We start from the raw sequence: 17,920 nt of genomic DNA on the forward strand, positions 1-17,920 counted from the left end.
ATTTCCTCTCTTTTAATAAATATTTTCAACCAATACTTATAATGCTTTGTACATGTATCTACAAAGAAGGCCAGACGTATCTCTCCATATTTTTTTTTTCAATAAATGTACGGGATTTTTTTAAAATTCAGAATAATATGCGCAATTACAGATAATTACATGCAATAAGAGGTAAGATGTATTTTTAAAGCTTTAATTCATATGGTTTAATAAGTTTCTATAAGATTAATATGGTTGTTTTAAAAATAATTATCGTAGACATAATATAGACATGCATGATGATAATTAATATGAAAACAAATGCTTCAAAAATTAGCTAAATATTAATTACATTCATTTAAGAAAACCAGAGATTAATGCTACGAGTACAGTTATCATTCAAAAAACAATACATCGTTAGCCATCCATAAATTAATTAGTAATTAGTGTGTCGAGCTGGTCAGCCAGCCCTTGAAACAACATCAGAAGTACTGTAACAGGTGACAAATACTACTCCGAAGAAATGTACTTATGAAATATACTTCATAAGAGTATAAATAGGACGAGCCAACACTTGAAAAATCACAGTCAACTGTTCTCTACACAGAAAGCAAACATTCATTCATTCAATACACACTTGTGTTTCCACTTTGAAAACAATGGAAGTCCAAAGAGGAAAGAAATCAGTTGGTGGGAAGTTGATGAGGCATTTTTCTATAAAGGATGGAGCCATTCCAATGGTTGGCAAAAAGGTAAGATTTGAATGGTAAAAGTTAGTAGAGGGCATTATTTTGTTTAAACTCGGCTATATGTCGGTTCATTCGTTAAAATTTTAAATCACCATACACAAAGTATCTCATATAAATTAATGCAAAACATTTCTGGAAAGTTGAATGTTTTAACAAAAAATTATATTCATGTTTTAAATTTTTTTTTAAAATATTTTTTTAGGCCAGCAAACCAATCACTGAGAAGCGAAGAAGGGACAGGATCAACAAATGTCTCGTGCAGCTGAAGAATATCGTAATGAGGGCAACGGGCAAAGATGTATGTATTCTATATACATTGAAGGAATTTTTGATATCTGCAGTATTTACAAAAAAAAAATCGTTTAGATATTTTTTATCCTGGTGTTAATTTAAAATATGACATTAATTTACGTTTATTTTGATATTTTTGCAGGAAAAACGTTTTGCGAAAATGGAAAAAGCAGACATATTGGAAATGACGATTGGTCATTTGGTTGAGATGCATCAGCAAAATATAGGTAATAATTTCATTATCATGTGTTTTCATGCCAAAGAATCGCTTCTTTGAGGTGTATGTTGACTTATATTCATATTTCATATGCTATTTAAATATTCGCAAACATAAGGACAGATTTCACGATGACCATTGGAACTCTTTGCTATGTACATTGATGGAATCAACATCTTGACCAAGTTGTGAGTAAGAAATGAAGTTGACGAGGGTGTCATTTAAAATGTGAATAAACTTTAATTTTACATATTAAATTGCAATAAATATAACCTTAATATTTTAATATCTATTTATTATTAGGTAAATGCTTCGTGGATCACTGGGGAATTGCCACGCCAGAACCAGGGAACCCTTTGGATCCCTTCAGATCTATGAAAAGAAATAACGTCACAGAAAATCTGCAGCAGGGCATCACACACCCGAGTTTTTATCCGGATCCTCTTTTCTGCACACCTGCATACAAATGTGGATACAGTGGAGAAAAGGAAATAATGGACGTCAACTTTGACACCAATGACGTCATTGAATCAAGTAGCGTCATGTGCGGGTCTGCTTCTCGTGTTTTTATCTTTGCAGATGACAACAATGGCATGAAATGCGTAAAAAGCCCTGATAGCCCAATGCGCCATCACAACAATTTATCAACGGAACGGAACCCGATGTATTATTCTTGTAAACCCCTCTTCACCTCTACCCCAGTCGATGCTAGTGCTATAAAACCAATCAGGACCTCTACCCCCATTGGACTACCGGCTCTAACAAAGGGCTACATCACTCCGGAGGAGCTGCTTTTGTCCGGAAGATACGACATTAACCTCAATACTTCCCCGGATCTACGTGTTCGATTGTTTACCAGCAGTGAGGAATCGAGTGACGGAAGTCTAGTCAGGAAATCCGGTTCTCCTTCTTCCGGTTCAGAGTCGTCCTCTTTTGAAACCAGTGGCGGATCTAACAAAGAAAGCGGTGTCTGGAGGCCTTGGTGATAAACCATATGAATTAAATTATGACAAAATTGTAAACATACTGTCAGTGTATATATTTGTATATCATTATTTATTCATCTGTATAAAGTTTGCTTAATTTTACCAATTTTGTGACTATAGAGAATAAAAAGACTGACTTCTTAGAACTATCAAATCTTGTCGATTTGCTTTATTCCAAGTTTACTTGTTATGCACTGGCTTTGGGGACATATTTCTTTTGTCTTTGACAATGGGAATAATCTGAGTATATCTTTAAATTTAATCACAACAAATTTTAATTTTAATCAGTGTTTTAATATAAAGCTCTTTGTGACAGACAACATCGTTAACCGATTTGAGCTTACTTATGTAATGCCCCCCCCCTTTAAAACGTTCTATTTTGTAATGTTGTTAAGTTTAAAGGTCAGATGGGGTCCTTCCAGAATCTCTCAAGGACAACTGGTTTCCTTCACATATAGCCAAGGGCTTCTGACACGCTACTCTCCTCATAAACAGCATGCGCGGATCTAGCGAGGGTCCGACCCCCCTCCCCCCTGGAATTTGCAGAGTTATTATTTATAGACTACATCTGTAAACCAAGTAAAACGTGACCTTGCCCCCTCCCCCTTAGGAAACGCAGACCCCATTCAAAAACTTGAATATGGTTGGCATGAAAAGTCATGGGTATGAAGAAAATTTTGTCACAATTTAGTTTGATTTGAGTGCTCAAGAAAAAGCAATTAAAGCACTCTTAATTGTTTAACTGACTGACCAAAAATTGAACACAGGAAAAAAGAAGTTACAGAAGATTTATCTTAAACATTGATATTTGAAAAAAACAAAAGCAATTAAAGCACTCTTGATTGTTTAACTGACTGACCAAAAATTGAACACAGGAAAAAAGAAGTTACAGAAGAACAACATTGATATTTGAAAAAAACAACAACAAAGTTCGGATACAAGTCTAGGCATTATCTGACGTGGATGAAATGATGCAACTGAGGGGAACATCTTAATTCCATGTCTTTGTCAGAATAATACTTTAGAAACACGAAATATGGAAAAATTTGCAAAAGAGAGAGAGAGAGAGAGAGAGAGAGTCCGCTTTTCGGAACCATTTTCTCGCAGCAGCACGGAAACATATCAGAGGATATAATTTTGAAAACAAAAATGCATGGATGGTCTGAACTGATATATTACAACACATTTAAAATATATAATATACACTGTAGTTATAGAAAAAAGAAATGGAGAGGAATTGCAAAAAGATTGAACTTCGAAACTTATATGAAAGATTTTTTTTTATTTATGAAATCAAACATGGGGGCCCAACGTTACATGTAGCTGTTTATTTTTCATAAATTGAAAGAAAAAAAAACTCTATTTTTTTTTTAAATTTAGTTTCAAAGTTCCATTTTTTAAATATCCACCAATATCAAAACAAAAGTTACGACTCATGGACCTCCATCCGGCGTCTGTTTGCTCCAAAAAACCTTTCATCCCGGATTTTTATTGTCTTACCGTTAACATTTTAATTTATATTATTATTTCGCGCCCCGATAGAATTTGCACGTGCAGATGTGAGGACTTCGTGCACAAACTAGGCCTTGGTACCAAATGCTTTTCCTTGCATTATCACAGTGCTTCTGCAACAACACAATTTCTAGACAACTTCGAAGAAGCTCCTTCATGCAGTACCCCAGGCATCACTGTGTTCATCACGGTACACTGAATCTGAGTGACAGACGGGGTTGACCATCGACAAGGCTGGAATCCTTGTTTGCATCCCAACTGACCTAGATCGAGGTGTTGATTCAATGACCCAGTGATAGTATACCTGCACAAATGTCAGCTAAGTATATTAATCATAATATTACTCGCAGTACTTTTTTTCTGGAAGAAATGCCTGCAGAAATTGTTTCGAAGACTCAAATTTAAAAAAAAATATATGGAACCCAATTTTTATCTTTTATCTGATACTCTAGTCTTGAAGTAAATATTGGTGTTGTAGGGTGCAATCTACATTGGAACTTTGAAAAAAGTTTATTGCTACGTAGTTTTGATTTATCTAATAAAATAGCCTTAATATATTTAATCAAATCCTAAATATGCAAATTATTGTTCTCAACTGGTAAATTTGGTAGAATGTAATTTGTACAAATCCTTTCAATATGTAGATCTTTATTTGCAAACAATGTTATGAAAAGTATGTGGGCTTTTTTATTATATATTTATAAAGTGGGTAATCAGGTCCAGTCCAAAGACTATTTCTACCTTCGTAGCTATTAATAGCTACCTAGGTATTTAAAGCTACCCAAAGTAACTACATTTACCTACTTTTTGCTTTACTTGCATTTTGTGGCCAAATGCAGGAACGGCGCAACATGGTGAGCACGAAATTTCTTGATACAATCGCACTGATGATGGATATGACAAAAATTTGACCAAAAAATGATTACTTCGTATGTTATCACTTTTGCATAGAAACTAATGTAAAATTGCCGATTAGGAAGAAATCATTTTTTGGCCAAAATTTTGTCATATATATCATTTGTGTGACTGTATCAAAAAATATGGTACTCACCATGTTGCGCCGTTTGGTCTTTTGGCTGCAAAATGCAGAAAAGATAAAAAGTAGGTAAAAATAGCTACTTTGGGTAGGTTTAAATACCTAAGTAGCTATTAATAGCTACGTAGGTAGAAATAGTCTTTGGACTGGACCTGGTAATTTGTGTACAAAAGGGAACATTTTTGAAATAAAATTTTGAGAGATAGCTCTGGACCTGGTCTAGTTTATTAGCATACTAGATCTGATCTAAGTGTAAATAAAAAGAAGAAAGAAGGCTTAATTGCCTAATATAGCATATTACAGTTAATTCTCGATAAACCGCCACCTTTTGTAATTTAGAAATCATGGCGGTATAACGAATTTGGCGATGAATTGAATTTCCCATCTTTTAGAAAACAACAAGTAGAGTTACCGTTCTTAGAAATACCATTTAGCGTTCTTTTCTTATTATTACATGTACATGTATTGTATATAAAAACATATTTCTGATTGAAAATACTACAAGTAATTTTTTTTAAATATACAAATTCGCTAAAACAAAATGTGCACTTATGAAATGAAGACAAGTACATGAGTGTGCATTTAAATCTGCAGTTCTGCTATTGAAAAAAAAAAAACATGCTGGGTCGATCGTCGTGATATATTGCCGATAGTAAGTAAAATGAATTTTTGAATAAATTATTGTTAATTAAACATTCACAATTTATACCGTATAGTTATTTTTTCAGCAATCTTTGCAATGTTTATAGCAGAGATCATCTAAATTTTATAGTTATCGGCGTACTTTAACAACGACCGCTTTCGTGGCAAGGCCGTGACAAAATAATTTTTATCAAAAAGAAAACAAAATTATTATAACACTTCATGTTAAAATCTTTGTTTATTTAGTTCTTGTTTAATTACTTAATTGCATGTACCTGGTCTGCCTTTGCATAATTTACAGCAGGGATAGTGTCAACCAATTAGCCGCGCTTCACTGACCACACGCACCTGTGGCGGTATATCGAGATAATTGACACTTAAAAATGGACGTTTGTTGTGAAAACAGGGTGGCGGATGGCGGTATGCGAATTTGGCGTTATAAAGAGAATTTTATATAGCAGGAAAAACGTTCTTGGGAAATCATGGCGGTATAGCGAAAATGGCGATGAATCGAATGGCGATAATTCGAGAATTGACTGTATATTACAGTACAATTTATTACACTGTCTTTGTTGCCTGAGATATCCCTTCCAGTTATTTTAGGCTATAACAGAGACCAAAGCTGTCAAGCTTTTATAATCAAGGCTTGGGTAACCTGACATTTTGGCCTAATTAGGATATGGTCAAAACTGTTTAACAGTTTGTCCTAGACTAATCAGCCCAAACATTTTCTCACTTCAGGCCAACTTTAAACCCATTGCCAGCTACTGCAACCAAGTCTGCTGACCTTATCAGTAAGATAAAGGGTAACAGGAAGGAAAACACACCTACTGCTGTGATGGCAAAGGCAGTAAACTAATTACCACCACCACTTTATCATGTCTGATAACAATATGATTACTTGGAGTTTTGTAGTTTGAGGTCATTGTCTCTTGCTTTTCGTCCAAGATATGTCCATATTCCATTATTTACTTTTGGTACCTGTAAACTTCGACAGTTTTCTAGCTTGAAATGTTTAGGCCAAAAAAGGCTTGTTTCCTGCTACCAGCCTGAAAAAAAAATAGGGTAGGTAGGTTGGGAAATAATTTTCTTTTTCTTTTTTATTTTATTTTTTCTGATGGTGTTTCTTTGGATATGAACTAATACAAAATCAAATTAAACATGCTATAGGTCAATATTGCCTTTGAAATTAAATTTCATGTCTTTTGATGCACAATTCAACTGGTATTTTATGAAAGTCCATATTTAAAACATAGAATTTTATGAAATACCACTTGAATATATATTTTTTTTTCAGTTTTGGAACATGAAATTCCAAAAATTCCTGAATTTTTTCCCCTAACCTTAAAAAAAAACTTTAGGGTCGGGTGCAAACAAATATGGTAGGTCGGGTAGAAGGAAACGACTATTTTTATTTGTGGCCTTAGCTAACAGTTCTTTTTTGTTATCCTTCATTGATGCAAACACAAATACCATCATTGACTACTTTTGCCAATCTTTTGTTCACTTTGCCAGAACATTTCTCATCTTGCTCATAGAATTGTTCAATTTGCAGTGTTTTTCTACATTTTTTAAAAGGGGCCTGGGCCTTTACAATTGGGAAAAATCGTTGACATTTGTATCAAATTGGGAAATATTTTTAAATTGTCATGTAACCTTAATTTTCAGGTAAAATAATTACTATGTAAGTAAATGTAACATCATTCATCAATCTATTTGCTACAAAATAATAAATTAAACACAGTTCTATATTTTTAACTTTTTTAAAAATCTTTGAAAGTTGTTATTGTGACCAACCTATATCAGTATACATGTATTACCTTTTTTGCTCTGATATTATGGTAGACATAAGAGAAAATCCTTCTTGTAATAGCCATGGTATAGCCATGATAGAATCATCTGACATGATTTATTACAAATCATTTATTTTTCAAATTAATTATTAAAACTTTCTAATTACCCTAGCTAAACATAATGCTGCAATTTTTCTCTGCAATACTAGTTGCATCTGCCGGATGTAGAAACAGTTTGATTTTCGTGGAATCAGGGATGCTTCTTGTAGAACTATTAGTACTTGGATTTACAAATAAAGCTATGTTTCGCCGGTTAACATGCATCTTACACTTTCTAACGATGTATTTACACACAAGTTTGACAAGGAGACCCATGTGTTTTTCTAGGTCTTGTAAGCGCTTAGAGTAATCTGCTGTTCCTTACTGTTATTTTAAGAGTCTTATTGACTGAGAACAATAGCGTTCCATCTTAGATAAGTCGTACGTAAAAAATTCAATATAACAAAAACAACAACGGTTTTGTGTTGGGAAAAACTCAACAGAAATTGGGAAAAAATTGGTATTTTTTGAGAGGGGAAAGGGCCGATATTCGGACCTAAATTGGGTGTAGAAAAATCACTGATTTGTTGGATTAGATCATCGTCTTCGTTTGAATCTGCCGGATCGACATTGAGCAGACCATCCAAATCCGCATAAATATCGGGCTGTTCCTGTGAGAGCGACATCATTTTCCGATTTCCTCCATATCTTCCTTGTCGGATGAATTGAACTCCGGTCTGTCAACATATATTTTTTCTGACTCTGTCTGTTTTGAGATATTTGGAGTCTGGGAATCGCATTTGAGTTGCTTTACTTCAGACACTTAAGTGTTTAATAATGACCATCACGTGGCCTCAAAGCAATCTCATTGGTTCCTCAGTTGATTTGGTAAAATATAATTCTTTTGCATCTGTCAAATGCCAGTGGGGTTACTTTATTCCATTCCTGTAACTTCAGAATTAATTTTCATCAGTATTATCATAATGTCCCGAGTATTGGCCACACTTTTTTTTGTCAAAAAGTCCTTCAAAAGTAGGGCTGCGTTCAATACATAGGAACAAAATTTAACCCCCTTTTTTTCAGGTCACTTTCTCAGTGCCGAAGACCATTTTCCTGATCCATTTGAAATGATTACTCATTGTAACCAATTACGTCAACGTTAATCTTATTTCAGAGAGTAATATACATAAACCCTCCCTGTTGTAGAAATATACATAAACCCTAAGTGTTGAAAGAAAGAAAATCGTTTAGTAAATAAAATTCTGATGAAAAACAATCGTTGTTTATGTTTTATTTCCATTGTGTATTCTGCCATTTTGAACTACCATTGCTTATATCATCAACAAACTGCATGTCGTTTAAATTAAGACATGGATAATTTAATTAATAGTGTTGTGGCCAGCTGGTATAGTAGCGTTTTCCAGATCATCTGAGGTTAGTAAGGATAAAGCTTCTGTGAAGCTCTCTAGGGGTAGGGCTTATTTTTCTTTTATGTATTTTTCAAGTTTTTTTTCAAGTTGATTTCAGATGGTCATTAATTAAGGGATTGACCCATAAATTAAATACGTAAATTTCTAGTCCTACTTCTATAAAAACTGATGATTTCATAAATTTGCACTAATCAGGTAATTAAGAGATTAACCTATTAACACTAATCCTGCCAGTGAGTCAGTTGATAAGCACAGCATGCAGTGCTTCGCTGTCTGTTATCAGCAGCTTCTCTCACTGTCACCATGTTTTGAGAAAAATGCCATAATGATGCTATCTTCTGTATCCTGCTGTTTTTAGCACTTTCTACTTATCTTACATAATAGAACCCTATATAATATTGTTTCATGAATAATTGGAGAATCTGATTATCTAAATTAAAATATAAAATTGAAAATAAAAAAGACACAATGGTATCATTAAGGGAAAAAGAGTTTAATGAAATTTTTTTGTCATATTTTGAAATTAATTGATGATTTAATATATATTTAAACAGAAAATAATAATTTTTTTAGCCCAACATAATATTATGATTATTAAAGCTGAAGATAAAACAATGATTAGCTAGATTAGCTGCAGATCTGTAGCTTTCCGAAAAAAAATATATTGATAGACCGGAGAGCTACAGTGCCACCCATTGAAAAAACTGTATATTTATTGCGCACAAAAAATCGATTTATTTTTCCATGTTTTTCAAACTGTAATCTCAAAATATTACTAACCATGTGTTCCTAACATATTCTTTCGCTTTTTCCACAACCAAACATTCCTCATAATTGTTGTTAATAGTCCTCCTGACCCTGATATTGTAATCATCGAACATTTCCCTTATTTATACTGCCATTTTGGTTGCAAAGATAATTCGGTCCAATATGCTTCGTTCAGATGTCAATTACGAGAGTACTTGATAGAAGATAAAGGAACTTTTTGAAATCTTTCCTTATTTACAATTGAGGTAAGAATTTGGAAGAATTGATTAAGAACCAAGCGCACTTTTTTGTGCACAATAAATATACAGTTTTTTCAATGGGTGGCACTGTAGCTCTCCGGTCTATCAATATATTTTTTTTCGGAGAGCTACAGATCTGCAGCTATAGCTAGATATGATGTACAAAAATTAATCATTTACCAGGAAAGAAAATGTCTATGATTTGGGAACAGAGTTAGCTTAGTTCCTTTACATCTCTGACACATATATACAATTCACTAAATTTGCAAGTCCTTATATGAAACAGTTATTTATTATAAATAATCACTTTCCTCATTTTCTCCCCAGTTTTGATCAGTCCAGCGTTGATACCCAAGCTTGAAGTCTTTGTTAGTGTGATAAGTTTTGAAGCACGGATGAACACATAATCCCACATCACAGTCCTTACACTCGAAAGATGACCGGATGGTTTTCCTACCATCCCCCACTGTCTTCTGTCTTCCTCTTTCCTGTTGTCGTAGAGCAGACAGGGCAGGTTCTTAGAGGTTTGCTTTTCTGTCCTTCCTTTGGCTCAATTTTGCTCAGGAAGTGGCGTGCTGTAAGCCTCTCCATATCCCTGGGATTTACAGCTTCCCGAACAACTGCTGCAAGAGGACTGGTTTTGGCTATCATTTTGCTTTAAAATTTCCTGTCTGAAGACTCTGTGAAGTACAGGCTTTTTCTGGTATTTCTTACAGTGTTCTTTGTACAGGAGGTACATGTATAGGCATTTAATACCAACATCATCAGTAGGTGAAAGAACACTTTCTTCCACCATTTGAGTGTTCTCCTTTTGAATGCTGGATATACAATCATCTGATCATATCGGTCAACAGCACCCATATGCTTGTAGTAGTCCAGGATACACTGAGGTTTGCGGACTGGTTCTCCTGTTGCTCGATCATTCCTGCCGGGTACGACGCCAAGAAATCCGCAGCAAATTTGTTGGTTTCTTAGACCATAATATCCATGACATGATCATCAATAAAAAGTTTTGCAAAATCTATCATTTCTGCATTTTCTTCAAGATCAACATTAATTTTTTTCTCACCGTAGAAATTAAAGTCACGGAAGTCTAAGTTTCCTTGCACCCAGTCGTCACCCTGGAATTGTTCAAAGTTTTCTTCATCAAATTCCAAATCATCTGCATCAAACCCGAGGAATTCTTCGTCGGAATCATTGTCAAGAAATATTTCATTCACTAAATCTCTTGTCTCATCATCAGCTTCTTTTAATTCAATGTTTCCTTCAGCTATATCGTCAACATTCGCTTGCGTCGCCATTTTGAAACTTGTACTGAATTACCGGCAGTGAGTGCTTGTATTTTGGGTCCGCGTTTTATCGCGGACCTGCAGGACTAGAGTCAATTAAATTAAATTACTGTATATCCAAAGATAGAAAGAATAACCTTCTATTTCCTTAAACTTACTTCAGTAAATTTTTATTATCGGCCGCAGCAGCGGCCGATCTATTTGTAGTTGTGTTAGAGTGTGCACATGGGGAAATGAGACGTTATTTGTTATAAGTTCAATGAAATAAAATTCTTCAATGACATATAAAAATCATGAGTAAAATATTTTAAAAACTTGCTTTAAACTTAGTATTAACTGTTGTTATTATATTTCAATTTCATTATTATGTCTCAGTGGATAACTGATAATTTGTGGTTATATAAAAAGAGGTTACAATAGATACTCCCTAGCTTGGGAGTGTATAAGATATGAAAGGAAATCGTCATGATGTCATGATTCCGGATAATAATGACGTGGTAAAAGTGCATGGTGAATAAAAATTGAAAAGTTTTTCAACTTGTAAAAAGTACTTTGAATATGCTGTTAATGACACCAAGATATTTTTTCCACATTTTTTCACCGCGGCTTGCAGAATAGCGTACTCTGCAAAAACCATAGGCATTATCACGTGACCAAGATCCAGGGTATCAGCACGTGGTTCATCTTCATTTTGATGACAATAAATTCTTATCATTCATCAATTATCATTACCTTTTTTTACATCGATGAATCTATTATCTGTCTATTATAATCTATTTATGGGCAAATGCAGTAAAATGTCTATTTATGTAATTCTTTTAAAAAAATATTTTGCTTTGAAGACAGTCTGAAATAAAAATGATTCAACTATTTCACCTTTGAATATCTTGACGAGCTTTCCTCAGTTGTATAGACGCTTTTAAAATTGTGAAAGAATTTTTTTTAATGCTTAATTTTGTTTGCGGCCGATTTGATGCTTTGCATCAATTTTAACTTGTACATCTTGTTAGCTCAGAAAAGTGTCTGGAAAGTAAAAGAGAAAATATACCGGCTGTATTTATACACAGATTCCTCCACCAGAGAAACCCATGCGCAATTAAGAATGGAAACCACCGGAGACACTACCGGTGCTTCCAATTAAAATAAAAATACAACTTTAACTACAAATAAAATAACATAAATATAATCATTCTACTTCAAAGAATCTTCGTCACTCAAATAAATATCATAACCCGGAAGAAATCACAATATACATTCAAATAGACCGCCAGACAAAATACAATAGTGAACTGGGGTCAAATGCGTAAATTACTACTCTAGCGCCATACATCAGTTCCGGTAAAATGGCAGCATACATGTGACGAAGGTAAATAGAGCATACAAACTTTATTATTTACATGACATATTGATAGTATAAAACAATATCCTTGTAACACTGGTATAAAATAACTTTTACAAAATAAACAAGCTATAAGCAATAATGCATCAAGTCATTAACATTCATTTACATCTTGTTATAGCAAATCACCGAGCACATGTCATAAACTGAGGGTCGTATAACAACATAAAATACTATGAAATCAGCTGATCACAAACTTTGATAAATTGATAGCATTAATAATGACTACAATTAATAGTACCTACATTTATATAACAATTTCTCAGCAGCATTTCCTAGTGCCTTCAAACTGTTTAAGGATTTCACTTGAAGTTCAAATTCTGCAGGCATTTTGTCTCTGTCCATGGCGACATTATGTAGGCCTAAGTTCAATACACTCATCACATGTTTTGTGCGGACTGCAACAAGCATGCCAAGGTTTAAAGCAGTAAACTCCAATGTTGATTCTTGCGTTGATTTGGCGGAAATTCAATTTTCAACAAGTTACCTTAGATTTGATTAAGCGCTGTCTATATTTGCTAGTTATAAAAGTTATTATACAAGACATTTAGCGATGTACTTGAATTAGCGGACTCTGCTTTCTGCCAAAATCGCTAAATAGAATACACAGCTAAATATAATACGTTTACAGTATTCAATTTGAAGAATTTTAAACACGGGAAATTTAAAAATTAATTGGGAGGGGTGGATGGGGGTGAAAAATCGGGAGATTTTGTCTCCCGCCAAAAGAATCACATGTATGGAGTATATAGACAACAGTTTTTGATAGTAATTTCTCTTCTTCTATGCGTGAGAGTAGATAGACAAAAGTTTTTGATTGTAATTCTTCTATGCGGAGGCTAGAGAGGAGTGTGTCAGTTAAATATCATTTTCACATGATATTTCCTACATGGCATTACAACCCAAAGTTATTGCATCAGACACATTTTTTAGCTTTTTCCATTACTAATTTGTCAAACATTTCCGCAAGATTTATGATGAGAACAATGGAAAGACCTAAAATCCTCTTGGTATCCTGAAGTGTTTTGTACCTCTGTTGCATGTTTGATTTATAAATTGTTTCAAATTTCTGAATTGATCAATGGAGAGACAGGGTTTTTACAATTTTCCAAGAACTTCATAACATCAGCTTAGAGTACAAGTCCATTTTCATAAGTTTTGCCATATTTCCTAATATTAGTTCAGAAAATTTCTTTTTATTGTCAAATTTTTAGGGCATGGGACTTCCACTTGATTCCTGCCTGCAGCTGCCCTCCTTGTCACTTGTCCAACATGTTGTGGAAGTTGGACAAAACACAAACTGGTTTTGTGTCCTGCCACACACAATAAGTCAGGAGGTCATTCTGTGCAACGTTATATTCATGTTTATCCAGACTAACTCTCGCTGGCAATTATTCTTCAGGTAGACCTTTTCGGTTTGCTCTAACGGTTCTGCAGGCAATAATTCCTCTGAGATGTAGGTCTTACAGAAGGTCTTGGCAAGTGTAATATTTATCCATGTACACCGTTACATTGCTTCCAAACAAATGGTTGCATAGATCCATCACAGCTTGGTACAAGAGCCATTTTTCGTGTCTGCCTTCTTCTTTCCTGTGTAGACTTGAAAGCAGTGCATATAGCCTATGTCGCTCTCAGCCAAATATGGTCCACACTTTCACCCCCCCCCCCCCATTTTGTCGGCTTTGCAGGTAGGTACTGCCTGAATCCGAACCTCCCTTTATACTTGAGCATGCTTTCGTCAACTGTTACAGTTTCATACGGCATATACAGTTATTTGAATTTTTTGCTTAGAAAGTCTATAAACCATCTAACCCTTCATAATTTATCTGGTCGTTGCTGTTCTGTGTTGTTTTGCAGGTGAAGATATCTCCACATTTGCATGAACCTGTCCCGTGCCATAACTCTTCCAAAGGAGGTTGTGAACAGCCATTTATTTTGTCGCCAGTAGTCTTACTTTGTAGGCAATCGCATCACTCCCATTGTAAAACAAAGTCCAATGAATTCCATCATTTCACTTTTGTTTACCTCTGTCCACTTTAGTGCATACGGTTCATGCTCTTGTCCTGCGTACATATTCGTTTCTTGGACAAGTCTGTCCTACATTTTCTTCTGTCCATATATATTAATGTATGATAGTATGTTTCACTCAGTCCTTGGATGAAGTTTAAATAAATTTTTAAGTTCAAGTATGAGTAGAAATGTATGTTTCACTCAGTCCTTTGATTTTCTTTTCAGAAGTTTTCTGCTGTAAGCTATTCTTTCAGTAATGCCATCATTAAGTTTAGAGTCCAGTGGTACTTTAAAACCATGTTTCAGGCACCAGCTTTGAACATTTTAAGTCTGAAATGTACATTTGCAATATCCACACTTATTTTTGATATCGAGCTTAAGGTTATAAAATCTATTACAAATTTGCAATCTATAGTCAAGCCTAGTTAATCCAGACTTGTTGGGACTAAAAAAAGTTCCAGATATATTGAGTGTTAAAAAATATTACTTGAAGAATGGACCTCTATTATCCCCTTCAAATATACATAGTATTCATGATATTGGCGTTAAAGATACCAGAGTGCAACTGAACTTGATAATGTTTAAAATTTGGTCTGCTTACTTTTCATCACTTCTATCTTCTCCTTACTAAGTTTTGGCCTTAGGTCACCAGGTTTTGCTTTGACGAAACCCTGTCCTTGGGACAATGCTAGTTCTCCATCAGAAAAGAGCAGAGAAATGAGTTTCAAGCATAGAGAATATCCTGGGTTGCTGTGTTTTTTTGCCATGACTGATGCCTTTTTTCTGGTAAATCTTGTCAACTTCAATTGGACTACTTTCAATGTCTTACTGTCTAGAAAAAAGGGAATTTTTGAATGTGCTAGCTAGTATATTTGATTAAAAGACATACAAATCTCATACAATGTATATTTCAACACTTTTGCCATCCAAACACTCTTAAATATAAGGTATGTTGAATCCCATATAGGAAATTAAAATTAAGAACTAAAGGTTTTGGAAAAAAATCCAGTTGAGATAACTAATACTCACCTCTCTTCTTTTAACACTGGGGGCAATGCTGCTTTGAGGTGTCTCTTGGCCACTGCTGTTGATTCTTTCACCGGAGCTCGGGTTGACGTAGATTGATCCGTCGCGGATGGTCCTGGTGCGCATGGAATGATAGAAGAAGGTTCACAGGGTTGGTTTGTCCCGAGCTCGGGTCCAAGTGAGAATGTGTTTTTAACATAGTGTAGGACCAGATTCTTCTGGCCTACCAGAATCTCAGTATCCATCAAGTCCTCTTTTGTCAGTAAGGGTAGGGCCTCCATGCTATCGAGCCGATATCGACAAGAGTGTCGGCAGTCTTACTTGACAATTATTTGGCCATGGCCCACTTACTGACAGCTTCTTAACCAACCTTGATAGTGATTTCGTTTTCTCCATGAGTTTCTGTATTTATGATGTCACCGGAAGTTAGTAAATCACATTCACAGGCAAACATGTGATAATCACAGTTAGTGTAAGTTGGTAATACTACACGTTTGGCTGGCTTGCCAGGTCTTGAGGTTTTTGTAAGTTTGTTAATCACAAAAATTGCCTTTGATGGGAGAATCTTTAAAAATTTTAGATCCAAAAAGGCAATGGATTGTCCCCTATCTGCAGACACCAAAGCTATTAAAATAGCTAATTTATATGTCAAATCCTTAAGTGACAAATTGTCATTACACGGTAGTGATTTAAGAAATTTCAGAACAACTGAAACATCCTACACACATGAATATTTTAGAACGGTAGGTTTTAAATTATATACACCTTTCATGAATTGAATAACAGTTGGGTGCTTTCCAACAGGAAAGCCATCAATTGGCGGAATAGTGGTAGATAGAGTTGAACGATAACTGTTAATTGCACTATATGATTTGTTTTTCTGAAATTCTCAAGACAAAAATTCCAAAACATCGACTATAGAAACTTGAAAGGGATCCAAAATCCTGCTGCCACACCAGCCCAACCACAGTTTCCATGCAGATTGGTATGACGTTAGTCGATTTTCCGATAGAACTAAGATCTGACCGTGCAGACAAATCCGGAAAACTTTTAGTACCACAAACATCGGATGAACGCTTTTCCGTAAATTGAGCAACTAGTGTTGCAATTAATGGCTTCATATTTGGCACAGACTGGCGAAGCCACCGAATGGGCGAACCTTGCACCAAAGGAGATCCACTAAATGGATGGCGTATCGGATTACATGACGCATCTTCAACTTGTAGTTGCCTTGAGAAACGAGATCAATTATTTGAGCTAGCGATACTCAATTGTGGCATTGCCACAGAAAAGGTGGGATCAGAACCACAGATGTTTGGCATTGAAGCCTCTGTGGGCACTTTAGTGAGCTGCTCTGAGGCAGTGTGCCCTGCCATGTTAATTAATGGCGTCAGCATCTCTTGGTCTGTTGCCGTAGAATTTTTTACAGAACAGGAATTCGGAGAGTCTGAGCGATGTTGAATTATAATATAATCCTGACTGTCATCCATAATAAAGTTCTAACACACACAATGAAAGATAAAAACGTCCAAAAATAAGTAAAAACAAAAAAGAGTTGGGTTACACAACGCGGGTGGTCTTCTCTGAGCGAGCACTGAATGAACTATGATGGGTAGTGGCGGGAAATCTTTTATTGTTTCTATGAATAAGTGGTCATTATCTGCGCATGTGCTGTATACTGCATATTTAGCTATGAATGTACGTAAGAGGACGAAGGATAATCACAGTTACTGAGTTAACTTATGCACTAGAAATGCAGGCAGGCATCAGGATACTGCCCTCAGGATCACAGAAGGTACATCCGTTGCACATGGCAGAGCAGTCTAGGGCAATGTCAGATAAATCTTTGGCAAAGTTGGAAGTTACAGTCTACCAATATGGCATGAATACACATGGCCTCGTAATCGTAGAGAACATACCACGTCGGAAGGTTACAGCGTCCATGGTAAGACATAATGGAACCATTAAAGCATGTATTTTATTGGTCGTAGAAGTTCACACGGAACACAAAAAAAACTTTGCAAGTTCTGCAAGTTCGAATTACAGAGTTAAGCAACGTGGGTTCTGCCTTGAAAAATTTTCATAGAAAGTGATGCTAACTGACCAAAACATGGGTTGAAATAGACGAATAACGCAATTTGATTGGATGAAACAGTAGTCGGATTTAAAAATAACCACTGATAGAGGGCCTTGAACAGAAATAGAAAACCCCAGAATATGATTGGGTAATTAATAGAATCGTCCTCCGGGCAGAACCCATCTTTAATTTTAGCAAATGGACCCTTCCAGTGGAAGAGTCTATATGATGGTCAAACGTAATCAAATAATGAAAAAGCGGATACAGAAGAATACAATGTAAATTAATTATCATTAAACAACTTCAATAACACAATATGTGCTTTACGATAAAGTGAACCATTACATGTATGGTCTCCTTACAATTACAGATGTGCTCTATATTTCGATTTCACCTGCTCTACACTGAAAGGTTACATGTACATTACCATTACTACCA

At 35.1% G+C, this 17,920-nt stretch overlaps 1 protein-coding gene across 1 annotated transcript; it reads left to right on the plus strand.

Moving 5' to 3' along the window:
* Positions 1-614: 614 nt before the first annotated feature.
* On the plus strand, positions 615-2,222 carry LOC134244827 (uncharacterized). The gene is made up of 4 exons (XM_062727079.1): positions 615-731; positions 931-1,026; positions 1,162-1,246; positions 1,540-2,222. The coding sequence occupies exons 1-4, from the start codon at positions 639-641 to the stop codon at positions 2,220-2,222; spliced, it is 957 nt and encodes a 318-aa protein (XP_062583063.1). The 5' UTR covers positions 615-638.
* The last annotated feature ends 15,698 nt before the right edge of the window (positions 2,223-17,920 follow it).

This window comes from Saccostrea cucullata, unplaced genomic scaffold (genome assembly GCF_032062105.1).
Source record: "Saccostrea cucullata isolate Sc308-1 unplaced genomic scaffold, CSIRO_AGI_Scuc_v1 ctg2698, whole genome shotgun sequence".
NCBI lineage: Eukaryota > Metazoa > Mollusca > Bivalvia > Ostreida > Ostreidae > Saccostrea > Saccostrea cuccullata.